A 16,908-nucleotide genomic window follows, 5' to 3' on the forward strand; every position below is an offset into this window, starting at 1 on the left:
TGAGGGTGAAGGTTTGTGTCTCTAGGTCCTCAAACCGCCAGAGCGACCAGGCCGCCTCTCCTAAAGCCCCCAAGCTCCGTTGAACGTGTGCGCATGCGCGAGCCTCGAGCCTCCACCGTTTCCCGCCTTTTCCCGGGCGCGCGCCTTTCCTACCGCCGCCCCTCTCTGCCCCTGGCCAGCGTCTTGGGGCTATTAGGCAGGCGCCTAGTATTCTCCTTGCCTCTCCCTGTCATTCTTGAGGGAGAAGGTAGAGAAAGGAACCGCGAGAAATCGAGCAATGAGAGAACTAGGAGGCAGGGGGCGGGGAGAAGGGCTTCCTCCTCCAATGGCTCGCAGGCAGAGCCCGCCTCCAGCGCTGGCGCCCGCCCCGACTTTGAATCGCCCGAGGACCTGGCCCGCCCCCTGTCCTCAAGGGGAGGCTCCGTGGCGCCTCACTCTCCCCGCCAGCGGGCGGGCCGGGTGGCATTCTCAGGGATCCCCACATGGGAAGGTGAGTGGGCGGACAAGGCTGAGAACCAGCATGTGGTCCGACCGAGGCTTCCGCGCTAGGGAGAAACCGTGCGACTCCCCACTAGTCCCGACTGAAGAAGGACGCTCTGCACCGCCTCCAGGGCTGCATTTTTTTCGGTCGCGGGTCCTTGATGCGTATGAGGGGGCGGGGCCAGTCCTTAGGTCCCGGCAGCTGGGGGCGGGGCCCGGCGGTGGGGTGAGGCCCGGATAGTCCAGGGGGCGGGACCCCGAGCGGAGCAAGGCCAGGATTGGGTGGTATGGGGGCCCGGCGGTGTTGTGTAAACAGGATTGGCACTCGGGGCGGGGCGTGGGGCTTGGAGTTGGTCCCCGTGGGGACCTGAGGAGAATTGATGGAGTCAGCCGGGAAAGAGGGACCCGCCGGGGCCCTTGGGGACCGGGCCTCGAAGAAAGACAGAGAGAGATCCAAGAGGCAAAGCCGCCGGCGATGGCGAAAAATCAAGGCCAAAGGTGAGCACGCGGGGGCCCGGCAACAGCCCGGAAGGAACTTTGGACATCCTGCGGGGGACTGGGGACTGAGTGGACTGACCCACCGGCTCGAGAAGTAGGGGAGTCCGTGGACTGGCCCATGGCCGCTCTGCGGGGGAACGCGGCGATGCTGAGAGCGGACTGTACCCCCAGCGTAGAGACTGCCGGACGCTCCGCTGCTGTCATGGGAGGAGAGACCTGAATGCGAGTCTTCTGGGCCAGAGTTCCCGCTCTGGCTCCGCACTCGCTGTGTGGCCGTGGGCAATTCCTGCCCTCAGTGTTTCCCACCTGGGAAATGGTCGGAGCGCCCGGTTCTCAGGTCTCAGCCACTCCTGAGAGGATAGTAGGGAAGAAGTTTATAAGCTGTTGCCCAAAGAGGAAGTTGAGGAGTGAGTCAGAGAAAGGTAGGAGGAAAGGTGCCCCAGAGAGGGAAATGCCAGACCTGTACTCCCAGCCTTCATTCAGCCCCTCCACTTCCTGTCAGGTCACCTGCTTGTTTCAGCCCCACTTCCCTGAGCCTGACTTCCGGGCCCCCACTCCTTCTAGGACGAGGGGTTCCTGGGTTGGTTTCTGACTGCCACGCTCTCCCTCAGGAGAAGGGAGGTCTGTCGCCCGGGTTCCTAGGGTGCCACATTATTAACTGAAAGACAGTCCAACGGAGATGGGCAGGGGCTGGCAGTAATTCCTTACTCAGTTTTGAATATTTGTCAATCCAAATGAGGGCCTGTGGAAAGTTTCCTGTGCAGACAAGAAACTGGCTTAGCCCCTGAGCCCCAGAGACCCCAAACTCTGCATTGCACATCCCTGTCAAGGACAGAACTGGAATTGGCTCCAGCTGCACATGCAGGCTCAGACAGGCTCAGACTGTTGCCCGAGGGCATTGACTGTCAGATAGCAAAACAGCATCACAAGCAGGGCAGAGTGCCCAGAGGCAGTCAGTACAGACCTTGGTTAAGTACATGGGCACTGGAGACCTGGTTCTTCAGGCTATAACCTGTGGTACACTGGGCAACAGGCTCCTTCCTTACCTGCCTCAACTTTTTGAGCTATAAAATGGATATGATAAGAGTGCCTGACTTGTAGGGCTGTGGTGAGGTTTGAATGAATACAGTTACCCCCCATTAGACAGCAGGCTCCCTAAGAGTGGGATTGTGTCTGCCTTGTTTACCCTGCATTTCCAGAGCCTGCTATGCCAGGCACATAGACACTTAAATATTTATTGAATTAATAAGTAAAGGAATGCGTGAACTGTAACACCGACAATAATCATCGTGTTGCACTTGGGATTGTCATGAGGAGTCAGAATCCTCTTGGGCAGGACTTCCTGCTCAGGGCTGAGCCAGTCCTCACAAATCCATGGGCCTGCCCACTCACAAAGGTTCATTCCCCCAAGCTCTGAGATTTGCCTCTCATTTCCTGAGGTCCTGCCCTGGTGCCAGGTCTCAGTTGGGTGAATCATTTCCCCACCCCTGGCCCCAAGGGCATCCAGGCTGGCTGGTGCAGTCCTAGTCATCAATTTGATCTTGCCAGTAACCTGATGACAATAGTGTCATTATGATCACCTTATTTCCCAAATGATGACACTGAGACTCTAAGGGAACAAGGTCACCTGGGTTTTCTTACCTGGCCAGTGAGGGCAAAGAGATAGCTGCCCCCAGCCTCCTGAGGGCAGGGACTGTGTGAGCTCAAAATTGCTGTGTACCCCAACCTTAATTCACACATTCGTTCATCAGGCATCCACTGAACACTTATTTAGGCCAGGGCTGGGCTCTTGGTGGCAAGGACAGACACATTGGAGCTGTAGATGCAGACATTAATCAAATAATCTCACAAACCAGATATAATTATAAACTACGTTGTATACAAGAGGGAAATTCCTGAGATAATGTAAGAGGGAGGCTTCCCAAGAAGGTGACATTGGACCCATGGATGGCTGCTTGGGCAAGGGGGGCAGGGAGGCCAGAGGGGACAGAATGGGCAAAAACCCTGAAGCCCAAGAAAGCAGCACATTAAGCACAGAGGTCGCTCATCAAGGGAGGGGAAGAAGAAAGGTTGGGCGGACATGGATCCCAGAGGGTCTCTACTTTAGGAGACTGTGTCCAGGATGTGGGGCTTTTTCCTGAGAGGAGGGGTTGGGCTGTTGAGAGTTGAGAGTGTGTTTTAGAAAGAGCCTCTGGCTGCTATGTGGAGCAAAGATTAAAAGGGGCAAAATCAGAGACTGCAATGAGTTACAGTTGTCCAGACATGGGAGCAGGAGGGTGGGAAAAGGATCGGGTTCCAGAGGTTTCTAGGGAACAGAGTGGACAGGACTTCATGATGGATTAGATGGGGAGAGGAGATGGCCAGGATGATTCCCTGGGTTCTGGCTTGAGCAAATGGAGAGTGATGCTCACACACACACACACACACACATGCACAAATATCTATATATATCCATACTCATACATACACATGCCCACACAGTCTCTCTCACAGGCTGAGAAAAACACACGCAGACTGTGACACATGCATAAAAACATGCCTTCAGATATGCCAAGAAACAGAAAAACGCACAGATTGAGAAAAAATGTCAACACACTCACCCACAAACACAGGCCAGGACAAATAATGGCCATGACCTGAACCTATATACATACATACATACATACATACATGTGAACCTCAGATACACTCACACCTGACCACCCAAAAAGCACACAGCTGAGACATGACAGAGAGAAGGAACAACACTCAGATCCACCATCCTTGCTGGTTCTGTGACCTTGGGCAGCACATCACCTCTCTGGGTCTGGTTTCTCATCTGCCAAAAGGGGTGATAATAGTCCTTATTCATGCATCCTGGGGAGGATAAGATGAGTTACTTCACATAAAGCACCTAAAGAAATCAGTGCCTGGCACAGTACAGTCAGTCCTTCGAGTACAGTTTACTCTGGTGGGAACACTCAGGGAACTGGCTACACTCACTGGCCCCCCTTCTTCACCTGTACCCAGGCATCTCCCGTGCAGAAGCCCTTACTATTCCCAGGCCCCAGACCTCACCCTTCCTCCATCCTCCCCCCAACTTCTTTCCCCCATTGCCCTGCTCAGTCCCTTGGGGCCAAAATCCAGGCCTGATTCAGCTGCCCAGTGGCTCTCTGGGGCAAAGGGCTGGTGCCCAGACAACGGGACCCTTCAGCCCTACCTCTGTCCCAGTCCTCTCCCATGGCCCTGGTGGGCCTGCCCCTGCCCCAGTGCCCTCTGCCTGGGATTCTTGGCGAGTTTCTGGCAATCTCAACATCCCTTCCTGCCAGCTCCACCCAGCCTAGCCCCCAGGGAGCTGCCTAGACCAGGGCGAAGGGCAGAGCCAATCATGAAGGCCTATTCCCCAATGCTTTGTGCAAGTCACTGTTCTGTCCAGTCTCCTCTGTCCTCATCTTCAATAAAGAGCCCTACCGCATGGAGGGCAGTAAATAACAGTGGGTTTATAAAGTCGGAAACCACAGTCTATTAGGCAATAAATACCACATGCTGGCCATGCTCCAGGCACTGTGCAAGGGGTTCAGGTACAGCAATAAAACAAAGTCCCTGCCATCAGGGAGCCTATAAACTGATGAGGGAGACAAAAAGCAAACACATAAATAGTCAATTGATTCGTATGCTAGCATTTGGTGCCACAGAGGAAAATGACCCAGTACACACCTTGGTGAGGCCACGTGTGAACCACCAAACAGACAGCTGTAGAAAAGGCTGCCCAGGGGCAGGCAGGATGGCCAAGTGCAGTTTCCAGATGAGGAAACCAGGTTCATCCAGGATCACCTGGTGAGTGGTTTGGGCCAGTGTTCCATTGTCACAGCCACCAAGCTTAGAGTTGCCTCCAGAGGCCTCTGTCTGTCCATCTTTTGTCGGCCCTGGGGAGGGGTGGTCATCTCCCAAGCTCCCATCCAGCCCCTTCTCCATTCCACTGTGACTCTTCGGGCTTTTCTTCCTTCTTCAAATATTTGCTGGGCACCTACTATGTGTTAGGCCCCCTGATGGGCCTGCCCTCATGGGGATGGGTATTTAAGGGGGAGAGACAGGATTCACCTCCAGCCAAGCAAATGACACTGAGACTCCAGGGCCTCAGTTGCACTATTCCCTTCCAAGATCCTGTAACTGATTTTGTATTTGTGATTTTATATTCCTTTACCTAAATAGCCCCACTTCCACACATGTCAGCTTCATAGTTCTTATAAACTTCACGGCTCTAAATCCCAGTTCTGCCCCTGGGGAGACCAATAATACACATGTAAACAAACAAATGTATAATTGCAAATGTGTAAAGTTCTAGGAAGAACAATTTAAGTATGTTGGCAGAAAATAGTGCTGGGTGGCTTATCTCCTTTAGAAATGAGCAGTTAGGGAATGCTTCTTCAAGGAGATGACAAGCTCTTTCTTGAAGGGCAAGAAAGAAAAAGCATGTGTCCCTCAGCCTTGCTTTCCCCACATGTGAGGGGGACAGCACAGTCACAGCAGGATGTGCTGTGAAGGCTGTGGCAGGTACAGGATGTCAGTGTGAGAACACCACACAATAGGACCTGTGGCTCAGGCCCCAGCTGGGCTTGGAAATACCTATAATCTGCTTTTGTCCTCCCGGGAGGGTCAGGCAGGGCTGGCTACCCTCTCTTTCCCCAGCAGCTGGGGCTGGCTCTGCCAGGGCCAGCCTGGGGGGATGGGAGTGGCAGGAGCTGAGATCATGGGGCCTTTGCTCCCTGAATCCACCCTGGAGAGGGAGGGCAGCCTGGCTGGGTGAGAGGGGACAGTTTGTTCAGGACTAGGGCTAAGACAACTGGGTCCAAAGGGGACTAGGGGCCTGGATTCCTGGTCTGAGGGAGGAGAGAGCTAAGGGCCTGGACTCCTGGGTCTGAGGGAGGAGGGGGGCTGGGTACTTCTGGAGGTTCTAAAGCAGAATTAAACTGGAGCTGGGAGCTGACAGGGGGGCAGGGAGTTGGGCTCCATGCTCTGTTTACAGCACGTGGTTCTCACTGTCCCTTGTGGGTTGGGAGGTGGATCCGTAGCCACACCCTAGGCAGGCTGGGCCCCTCCCCGGGTTTATCGCCTCAGGCTGCTACTGGCACAAGCCACAGTCCCACAGTCCAGCAGTCCTACTCTCGGAGAAGCTCTGAAGAGGCCTAGAAGGGTGAGTGCACAGCCAGCTGAGAGACAGGAATGGCCCTGAGAGACTGGAATGGCCACTGGCAAACCCGAGGGCCTGGAAGGGAGAGGAGACACCTGGGAGGAGCAGGGGGCCATGAACCCAGGAGCCAGGCAAGGTGCTGGGTGGGCTGCAGGAGGGAAGAGTCTCTGGAACAGAGGGCATCCCCATCAAGGGGGACCCTCAATTGTGAGGAGGGTCAGTTTCTGTGGGCCAGAGCTAGAGGCCCAGCCTCCAGAGCACCGGGAGGGAGACATGGCTCTGGATCTGGGTTTGAATTCTGCTCCACCCCTTTTATGTATGTCTGTTTTTTGTTTGGTTGGTTGGGTTTTGTTTGTTTATTAGAGAGAAAGGAAGGGAGAGATAGAAATTCGATTTGTTGCTCATTTATGCATTCATTGGTTGCTTCTTGTGTGTGCCCTGACCAGGGAATCAAACCTGCAGTCGTGGCATATTGAGATGATGCTCTAAACCAGTGGTCGGCAAGCTGCGGCTCGCAAGCCACATGTAGCTCTTTGGCCCCTTGAGTGTGGCTCTTTCACAAAATACCGACTTCTGTGCATGGGCCACGAAGTTTCAATCGCACTGTACGTGTGCACCCACACGTATTTTGTGAAAGAGCCGCATGTGGCTCGTGAGCTGCAGTTTGCCGACCACTGTTCTAAACCAACTGAGCTATCTGACCAGGGTGCTCCACCATTTTTTTTTTCATGTTAAAGACTGCTTTATTGGTTGCAGTTAGTACAAGTCAATAAATATTGATCCCTAAAGGAAAACTCAATTATTTCTCAGCTTACTGAATGAAATTGAACCACCTGATTGCTGGGAGGATAACTAAAGTCAACCCCGCTTCTTGGGAAGTGAAGCCACAGCCAGCTGATATATGGCATAAGTTGTTCCTCCAACTGTAAGAATCATGGTAGCTCTCTACAGGAAGGCATCAGCTACCCCATCCTTTAGATGCGCTGGAATTCCATTGTCCTCCTGAAATAGCTTTTGTTTCTCTGGAACTTTATTTTCAAACGGCCTGCGTGAAGCAGTTCTTATGGTCCTCTGAGTGCCCTCGACTGAGAATTGAACCCTGGACCCTCAGTCCACAAGCCAACACTCGAACCACTAAGCAAAACCAGCCAGGGATCTACCATTTTTAAAAAAATATATTTTTATTGGTTTCAGAGAGGAAGAGAGAGGAACATCAATGATGAGAGTGAATCATTGATTGGCTGCCTCCTGCACGCCCCCTACTGGGGATTGAGCCCGCAACTGGGACATGTGCCCTTGACCGGAATTGAACCCGGGACCCTTCAGTCTGCAGGCCGATGATCTATCCATTGAGCCAAACCAGATGGGGCTCTATCATTTTTAATGCAACCTTCAGCTCCTTAACACCTCTGAGCCTCGGTTTCCTCTCCTATATAATGGGATGCTACCACTAATAGCTGAAACGTAAACTGAGGCTGTCTGTGTCTCAGAGAGTTAACAAGAGCAAATGAACAAAAACACACACAATGCTCTTAACACAGGATCTGGCACAGAGTGAACTCAAGGTCAATGATAGCGATGAGTGTGAGAACTATTATTCCAGGCAGAAGAGCAGAGCGGGCCCAGTCAATCTAAGCGGAGTGGACAGGCCCAAAGGCCAGAGCGTCCAAGCTGGGAGAGGACTGAGATGGAGTTTTGGAACTGCACTGAGGAACAGGAAGGGAGCTGGAGTTTGGAGGGGGTTCCACAGCCAGACTTAAGGGGCCAGGAAGGGGCAAGAATGACCCTTCAGTTTTAAATAAGGCTAGAATGCTGAACGCCTTGGTTCAGGAAGAGAATTGGGCTTGGGACCAGGGTCCTGGAACACCACCAGGTGAATGGGAATGGGTGGGCTGAGAGAGAAACTCTCCAAAATACTGGTGGAGGGGAAGAGCCTGTGGGCGATGCCTTGGGCCTGAGGAGGTAGGACGAGGGCCTAAAATCTGGGTCCTGAGAGAGGACCAGCTGGAGTCCAGACAACCTAGCAGGAGTCCTGGGCCAAGAACAGTAAATGGGACAGATGCCTGAACTCTTAGGTCCTTGAAAGAAAAAAAGGGGTAGGAAGGCTCTAGGGTGTAGGAGATACTGGAGCAAAGGAACCAGTAGGAGATACTGGAGTAGGGACACCTGAGGAAGGACAGGCCGAGGGTCTGCACTCCTGGCTCCTGAGGAGGAAAAGATCTGGGTACCTCGGCTCCACTGTTGGGCCTAAAGGAGGAGGTTGGATTCTGATGTGTGAATCTGAGGGAGGAAGGGGATAGAGCCTGGACTCCTGGAGCCCAGGGCCCAGCTGAGCAAGGTGTGATCCAACCCTGCTTAACGAGCCTCTCCACTGCCCCCAGCCTTGCAGCTCATAGACAACATGGACTTACGCACGATGACACAGTCGCTGGTGACTCTGGCGGAGGACAACATGGCCTTCTTCTCCAGCCAGGGCCCTGGGGAAACAGCACGGCGGCTGTCAAGTGTCTTTGCAGGTGTTCGGGAGCAGGCACTGGGGCTGGAGCCAGCCCTGGGCCGCCTGCTGGGTGTGGCACACCTCTTTGACCTGGATGCAGAAACACCGGCCAATGGGTACCGCAGCCTGGTGCACACAGCCCGCTGCTGCATGGCGCACCTGCTGCACAAATCACGCTACGTGGCCTCCAACCGCCGCAGCATCTTCTTCCGTACCAGCCACAACCTGGCTGAACTCGAGGCCTACCTGGCCGCCCTCACCCAGCTCCGAGCTCTGGCCTACTACGCCCAGCGCCTGCTGGCCACCAACCGGCCAGGGGGACTCTTTTTCGAGGGCGACGAAGGACTCACCACAGACTTCCTGCGCGAGTATGTCACCCTGCACAAGGGCTGTTTCTACGGCCGCTGCCTGGGCTTCCAGGTGAGCCCCCTGCCTTACCCTGGACCCACAGTGAAGGCCTCTGGTGGCCCCTCATGTGGCCCAATAGTGTAGAATAACCACAGGGGTCGTGGGTTCAGAAAACTGCAGAAACAGAAAGGGAAGCTGTCTGGGGCCTAGACAGAGCTACACCAGGACCTCAAACATGTGGCCCCCAGGCTGCATCCACCATGTCGCAAGAAATCTTTCATTTGCATAGCTTTTGCACCAGGTTCCCCACTGTTCTCCATGGTCCTATACTCAGGAGATCCATTCACTCTTTTATGTTACCTCTCTGGCCCCTGAGATCATTTGAGACCCCAAGAGGATAGTCAGTATTGTTCTCAAAGGCCCATTTGTAAGTGCATCACTGGATGCCTGGAAGGGAGGAGGAGGGGTATGAGCCCCATTTTACAGAGGTTCAACTGTTCCCAGGTCTGCCTGGACTTTTGGACTCACCTAAGGAGCTGTAGAATCGGGATTTTCAGGCTTAGGGTAGGGCCAAGGAGCAGATCTAAGTTGGTGACAAGAAAACCTGGTCTCAACCCCTCTCCTCCCTGAACTAGGACCTTGACTTCTGCCCGCTGCAGGCCTTCTACCCTCTGCTCACCCCAAACCACTCTCAGGGAGACAGCTCATCTCAGCACTAAGAGGGAGGCAACAAGGAGGCCTTCCAATTCATAGGAAAAGTAGTTTGTGGACTCAGAGAATCGGGGGACCCTTGGGGCACCAGGATCAGAGCAGAGACCCAATTGCCCCTCGCTGGGGTCAGTGCCAGATCCCCTAGTCCCCCAGCCACATCAGGGAACCTCACCAGGAGTATCTATAGCCCCTTTCAGACCTTCTCATGGCCTCCCCCCCACTTAGGTGATAGCTGAGGTTAGCAGCTTCTCAGCCTCTATCCCACCCACCATTCCCCATTTCCCTGTGGGGCAGCCCGTCTTCAGTGACCCAGCCTGGGTGTTCCTGGAAACTCCCCCTCACCTAAGCTGAACCCACAAATATTGATCAGCCCAGCTGGGCCAGCCAGCTCCTCCCTATGTACTGGCCATGACCTTCAAGTCACGGGAGAGAGATCCTAGGGCCACTTGAGCCAGCAACCAGCCACAGTGGCCAGGCACCCCTGTGCTCTCTGGCCTACTGGGCCCCCAGCCAGGGGGAGGGCCAAGCCTGGCAGCTACTCTGAGGGCCCAACTGTTGCAGGACAGCCTCCCCCTGTAAAATGTCAGCCCCGAGAGAGCAGCGGTCTCCCTTGTCTGGGTCTTGTCAGCCCCTGCTCCAGCCCAGTGCCTGGTGCTCAGTATTTGCTGAATGAACAGAAGAACCCTGCTGGCCCTGTGCCCACCTCCTGTGGCTTTTCCCCTCTGATTTTGTCTCCCCATCCTCTGTCTTCCCTAAGCTGCCTAGCTTCTCTCTCAGGTACTGTCTCCCCTTTGGCTGTCTTTCTGCCTCAAGATCTCTGGCCCTATCTTTGACCATCTCCCATCTGTCTTCCTGTTGACCTGTAACTGATCCCCATTGCTGTCCACGCCTCATCTCTGTCCTCGCCGACTTTCAGGAAATCCCTACATCACCTTACTCCCAGCTCACAATTCTCCAGTGGCTCCACCCCACATCTGGAATAAATCTAAATTTCTCAGGCCCTGTGTGAACCCACTTTGCTTCTCTGACCTCCCCCTGACCCTCCCCACCCCCAGTCACCCTGCTCCAGCCACAATGGCCCCAGGTTTCCTTATCCACGCTGAGCAAGCCCTGCCTCAAAGCCTTTGCACTTTCCGTGCTCTCTGCAAGGAACAGCCTTCCCTCACTTCATTTGGGTCCCTCCTCAAGTCCCCTCCTGGAGACCATCTAAGTAGCCTAACCCCTAGTCATCATTCTCTGTCCCCTCCACCTATTGTCTTTAAAAGCGTTAGTCATTACTTGACATTATATGGCATGTGCCTAGAGCAGTGCCTGGCACACAGTAGGAGCTCAGTAAATGTTGGTTGAATGACTGTCTGCCCCTCACTCCTGCCTGCCCCTAGTCCCTCTCCTGGGCAGTGGGTGACAGCAACATCTCTCCACAGTTCACGCCCGCCATCAGGCCATTCCTGCAGACCCTCTCCATCGGGCTGGTGTCCTTTGGGGAGCACTACAAACGCAACGAAACCGGCCTCAGTGAGTCCTGGCCAGCCAGGCCCTGCCTGCACCACCCCTGCCCTCCCGTCCCCCTCCTTGTCCCTGCCCCTACAGCCTGACCTGCCTGGGCCTCCTGACACCCTCCCGACCCCCAGGTGTGGCCGCCAGCTCCCTCTTCACCGGTGGCCGCTTTGCTATCGACCCAGAGCTGCGTGGGGCTGAGTTTGAGCGCATCACTCAGAACCTGGACGTGCATTTCTGGAAAGCCTTTTGGAATATCACTGAGATCGAGGTGCTATCGGTGAGCATGGGGCCTGATAGGGCCCTAACCTGTTACAAAAAGGGGACACAGGGGCCCAGAGACCCATCAGGTCTCTGCAGGGCTCCAGGCCCAGGGATGGCACATGAGGGAATAACTGGGGGCTCAAGCTGCCCATCCCCAGTGCCCTTTCTGTTTCCTCCCACCAGTCTCTAGCAAACATGGCATCAGCCACCGTGAGGGTAAGCCGCCTGCTCAGCCTGCCACCAGAGGCCTTTGAAATGCCACTGACCACTGACCCCAAACTTACAGTCACCATCCCACCCCCCTTGGCCCACATGGGCCCTGCACCAGTCCTCGTCAGGCTCATCTCCTATGACCTTCGTGAAGGACAGGTAGGGCCCCTGCCTCAGCCAGGAACAGGTACAGAGCAAGGGGCACCCTCACCCAGATGCCCTTCTTTTTTCCCTCCATGCTGTCTCAACTCTCAATGCTCACTCCTGCTCCCCTCCTGTCTCTCTAAGTACATCCCCTTGGTGGGGGGAGGCCTAGGCAGGCTGCCCCAGCTTCACCCTCCTCCTCCTCCCTCACCCCCAGGACAGTGAGGAGCTCAGCAGCCTGGTGAAGTCTGAGGGTCCTCGGACCCTGGAACTGTGGCCACGCCCACAGCAGGCACCCCGCTCTCGGTACCTGGTTGTGCATATCCACGGTGGTGGCTTTGTGGCCCAGACTTCCAAGTCCCATGAGCCCTACCTCAAGACCTGGGCCCAGGAGCTGGGTGTCCCCATCCTCTCCATCGACTACTCCCTGGCCCCAGAGGCCCCCTTCCCCCGCGCGCTGGAGGAGTGCTTCTACGCCTACTGCTGGGCCATCAAGAACTGCGCCCTGCTCGGTGAGCCCAGCCCTCACTGCCACTCACTCTGTTCCTGCCCCAGCCCACACTGCAGGGGAGTGAGCCATCTTGTTTCTCAAACCTCAGTCTTCACCCCCTGCCTCCCCTTCCATCTGTGCCACCTGGCCGCCCGCCACTGCCCACTCCTCCATCTCTGCCTCAGCGCTGTCCCCATTGCCCCACTGCTCACCCAACTTTCCATCAACCACTTCCTCCTCCCCACTCCAGCCCTGACACTCCCCCCCAGCTCCCCTGTGGTTATCTCCTCCGACCTTTTCTTTCCTGTTTCTCCATGTCTCCAGCCCATTGTTCCAGCTCCTCTGACATTCCACTTCCGACATTTTGGGAGGCACAGGGCAGGATGGGACTGTGCCCATGCCACAGAGCCCATGGCCCCTTGTCAGCCTGAACCCTGGCTTCCATTTCCTGGCCTCAGATTCCCCTCCCTCCCTCCCTCTCCTCTCACTCCCACCCCCACCTTGCTTCCAGCCTCCCAAGCTTCCTCACAGCCTCCTGATCTCCAGGCCTCTCCATGTCCTGAGTCAGCCTGATTCTCTGGTCACTATCCTCCAAATAGGTCCAAATCCCTGCCTCTGTTTACCAGGCTCTGACCCTAGGGTTGCACAGCCCCGCTCTGAGAGCCCAATGCTCCTGGACCAGAGCTGTATTCCTCCCTGCCAGGCTTGACCAAGCCCCTCTCCAAACCAGGCTCAACAGGCGAGCGGATATGCCTCGCAGGGGACAGTGCAGGCGGGAACCTCTGCTTCACCGTCTCCCTTCGGGCAGCAGCCTACGGGGTGCGGGTGCCAGACGGCATCATGGCAGCCTATCCAGCCACAATGCTGCAGCCCACCGCCTCTCCCTCCCGCCTTCTGAGCCTCATGGACCCCCTGCTGCCCCTCAGCGTGCTTTCCAAGTGTGTCAGTGCCTATGCTGGTAAGGCCCAGCACTGGGACCTGGGGGGTCAGGATGCCCAGGGCCTACAGGGGCAGGGGCTAGAGCCCGGTCTCCTGGGGCTGAGGACAAAAATCTAAGACTCCCACTGAAGCCATCAGCTATTCCTGTGTTCCCAGGGGCATAGATTCCTGAAGCTCTGGGGTTGAGACTGGGTCCAGAAAGAGAGGAGACCAACCCAGACCCCACATACACTCCGCAGGTGGGGAGACAGAGGACTCCTCCAACTCAGACCAGAAGGCGCTGGGCATGATGGGGCTGGTTCAGCGGGACACAGCCCTGCTCTTCCGGGACCTCCGCCTGGGAGCTTCCTCGTGGCTCAACTCCTTCCTGGAGCTGAGTGGGCGCAAGTCGCCCCGAGACTCAGTGCCCATAGCAGGTAAATGAAGCCTCCCCACACGCCCATCCAGCATGCCCAGGAGGGACAGCCTGGCACACCACAAGATCTGAGGGTGGAAGAGGCTGTGCCCTGAGGCCCTCAAGGAAGCAGAGATCACCTTCCTGGTTCTGCCCCGTATCTGTCCTGGTCCCTACCACAAAGCCTTGATTTTCCACAACAGTCCACAGCCTGGGAATTCAAGGATTTCTGGCCCCAGGTCATCTCAGTCCCAGGAACTGTATGATTTAACTTTCCAAACAGCCGTTCCCAGAAAGGGCCCTCAGTAAATGCTCAGAAGGCATGTCCCAGGAGGGCCCTCAGGTGGAGGTCAGCCCTCTTGGATTCTTTCCAGACTTTAAACAGAGGCACATGGGGGTACTATCCCTGCTGCAGAAGCTAACCTGGGAGGCTAGGGCAGGGAGATCGGCAAACTGGATGGACCTCGGGAAGAGGAGGAGATTCCCAGCCTTGGGTGGGTGGCAGGACACTCAGGCAGCCCCAAGTCACCTCCATCCAGGAATCCATTTTGTCTCACCTTTAACATTTTAAGGATTTTAAAGCATAACCAACTCAACTTATTTTCTATCTCTCACAAATCAACAGTATTTTCTGGGTAATAGGAATGCATATTCAAAAGTATATGAATACTCAGAAAATTATTCCAGTTAGTTGTTTTATTTTAAATTAAGTTTTGGTTTTTAAGATAGTCAAGTGGATGCAAATAAATATACACAAAATCAAAAGGGATTTGCATTTTAGGCACATGGACCATTGAGCACTGGAGTTTTCCTTATAGGATAAAGGTAACAGGTACAGCCCCTAGAGCCCCCTGCAGACACACCACCAGTCTAACGCCCTACTACACCAGGTACTTGCTGGGTGATGTGAGCCTTGCTTTGTCCCTTGTGAAATGGCTACAGTAGAAGTGCCTGCCTCATAAGGACTGCATGCACCATTCATTCCAAGCACCCAGCAAAATACCTACTGGTACACAGTAGGTGCTCTTAGGGCAGCGGTTCTCAATCTGTGGGTTGCAACCCCTTTGGAGGTCAACCGACCCTTTCACAGGGGTCGCCTAAGACCATCGGAAAACACATATATAATTACATATTGTTTTTGTGATTAATCACTATGCTTTAATTATGTTCCATTTGTAACAATGAAAATACATCCTGCATATCAGATATTTACATTACGATTCAAAACAATAGCAAAATTGCAGTTATGAAGTAGCAACGAAAATAATGTTATGGTTGGGGGTCACCACAACATGAGGAACTGTATTAAAGGGTCGCGGCATTAGAAAGGTTGAGAATCACTGTCTTAGAGGATGCCAGCACCCCTGACTAGCTGGACTCTATGACTCTAGTCAATAGTTCTGTTCCAGTGACCCTTGGGTCACAGAGCACTTATGCAGTTATTTTTATGTCTTGCATTTTGCCTCCATGGATTTATAAAGACTGAAAAATATAGGTCTTGGCCCTAGTGATAAAGAGCATCCTGGGTCTGATAAAATTAAGGGACCAGAGGCCAAGGTAGGCACACAAGATAGGCCAGGGGCACATCTGTAGCATCATTTGGGTACTTGTTGCGTGGTCACTCAAAGGCAAGGGATAAAACTGAAGAACATAATGGACATTTTGGCAGTAGATCTATGTGGCTACAGGTGTGGGATCCCTGGGAATCTAATATGCCCCCAAGATTCTTTTTAGCTCCCTTTAAAGCCATGTAGACCTTCGGGCCTTATTCCACTTTGATCCATTCATATCCTCAGTGTCAAACAGCCATAAAAAGATTGCTGGGCCAGGAGGCTGCTGGAACAGGGTGTCAGGCCTGGTAATAAAACAGCAGAACTTAATCCAATATCTTATCCCACTGAATCCTCAGCACCTCCTATGAGGTAAAGATTATTTTTATCCACTTTGTACAAATGAGGAAACTGAAACTCCCAGAGGTAAAGTGACTTGCTCTTAACCTTCCCAGTCACCACACACACACACACACACACACACCCCTCCACTAGAACAAGGCTCCACTTCCAGGACCACACAACTCTTACCGCCTCTCCCTTGAAGTTGTAGCCTGGGCACCTGAGTTCCCACCCCCCACCCTAAGGAGGGTGTCTGGGGGAACACTCCAGGTCTCCACGGCCCTAGGATGCAACTCCTCCTCCAGAGGTCTCTGCCTTCCCTGTGACCTTCCCTGCCAGCCTCCCACACACCCAGCCAACACAGCTGGCCAACCTGCAGCCCCAGCGGGCCCTGACCCTGCTCCTCTCACAGAGTCTATGCGGCGCAGTGTGTCTGAAGCAGCGCTGAACCAGCCTGAGGACCCACAGGGCACGGACTCCCTCAAGAACCTGACACTGCATGACCTGAGTCTCAAGAGCAGCTCCGAGACATCAGGCACCTCTGAGCTGTCCCTGTCGGCGGAGACACTTGGTCCCTCCAAGTCCTCAGACGTCAACTTCTTACTCCAGTGTGAGGATGCGTCAGAGGAGGCCGAGGCCCGAGATGAGCTGAGCCCCGAGGACAGAGGCCGGGGAATTCGTGCCACTTTCCCTAAGGGCTTCCGCCCGAGGCGCTCCAGCCAAGGCCCCACTCAGATGCCCATCTACTCATCGCCCATCGCCAAGAACCCCTTCATGTCACCACTGCTGGCACCTGAGAGCATGCTGCAGACCCTACCGCCTGTACACATCGTGGTGAGTGCCAGACGGAGCAGCGAGGAGGGTGGGTGGGATGAGAGCTCCCGGGAGGGGGGAGATCAGTAGCCTGGCCCCAAGGGACAGCTATGCCCCCAGAAGGAACGCCTGGCAATGGAAGAATGGAAGGGAGTCAGGGCTGCGGTTTTCTGTTGCAATCTGGCTAGGCAACATGGGGCCGTGGGGCAGCCACCGGGCTTGGAGCGTCAGGGGAAAGGAACAGTGGGTCCTGGGGAAAGGAGGAGCCGGCAGAGGTCAGGGAGCCCGGTTAAACTCATTCGGCAACTCCCCACCATCCCTCCACCTCTCCCTCCTCTGGCCTCCCATGTCTCCCTCCTCTGTCTTCCCCCTTGTCCACGTGTTTCACACACACACACACACACACACACACCACACACACACACACACACACACACCCTTCGTTCACGCACGCGTCCCTGCCCCTCACCCCCACTGTCCCGCAGGCATGTGCGCTGGACCCCATGCTGGACGACTCCGTCATGTTCGCGCGGCGGCTGCGCAGCCTGGGCAGGCCCCTGA

General features: G+C 54.8%; 1 protein-coding gene across 1 annotated transcript; it reads left to right on the plus strand.

Annotated features, from left to right (window-relative positions):
• Window positions 1-749: 749 nt before the first annotated feature.
• On the plus strand, window positions 750-16,907 carry LIPE (lipase E, hormone sensitive; the record flags this gene model as incomplete). Its single annotated transcript, XM_006761079.2, has 10 exons — window positions 750-978; window positions 8,530-9,065; window positions 11,129-11,219; window positions 11,336-11,481; window positions 11,649-11,834; window positions 12,037-12,331; window positions 13,040-13,267; window positions 13,488-13,664; window positions 15,947-16,368; window positions 16,833-16,907. Coding segments are annotated over exons 1-10 (2,274 nt in total), but the record flags the coding sequence as incomplete, so codon positions are not given.
• Between the last annotated feature and the right edge of the window lies 1 nt (window position 16,908).

This window comes from Myotis davidii, unplaced genomic scaffold (assembly GCF_000327345.1).
Source record: "Myotis davidii unplaced genomic scaffold, ASM32734v1 scaffold1577, whole genome shotgun sequence".
Classification (NCBI taxonomy): domain Eukaryota; kingdom Metazoa; phylum Chordata; class Mammalia; order Chiroptera; family Vespertilionidae; genus Myotis; species Myotis davidii.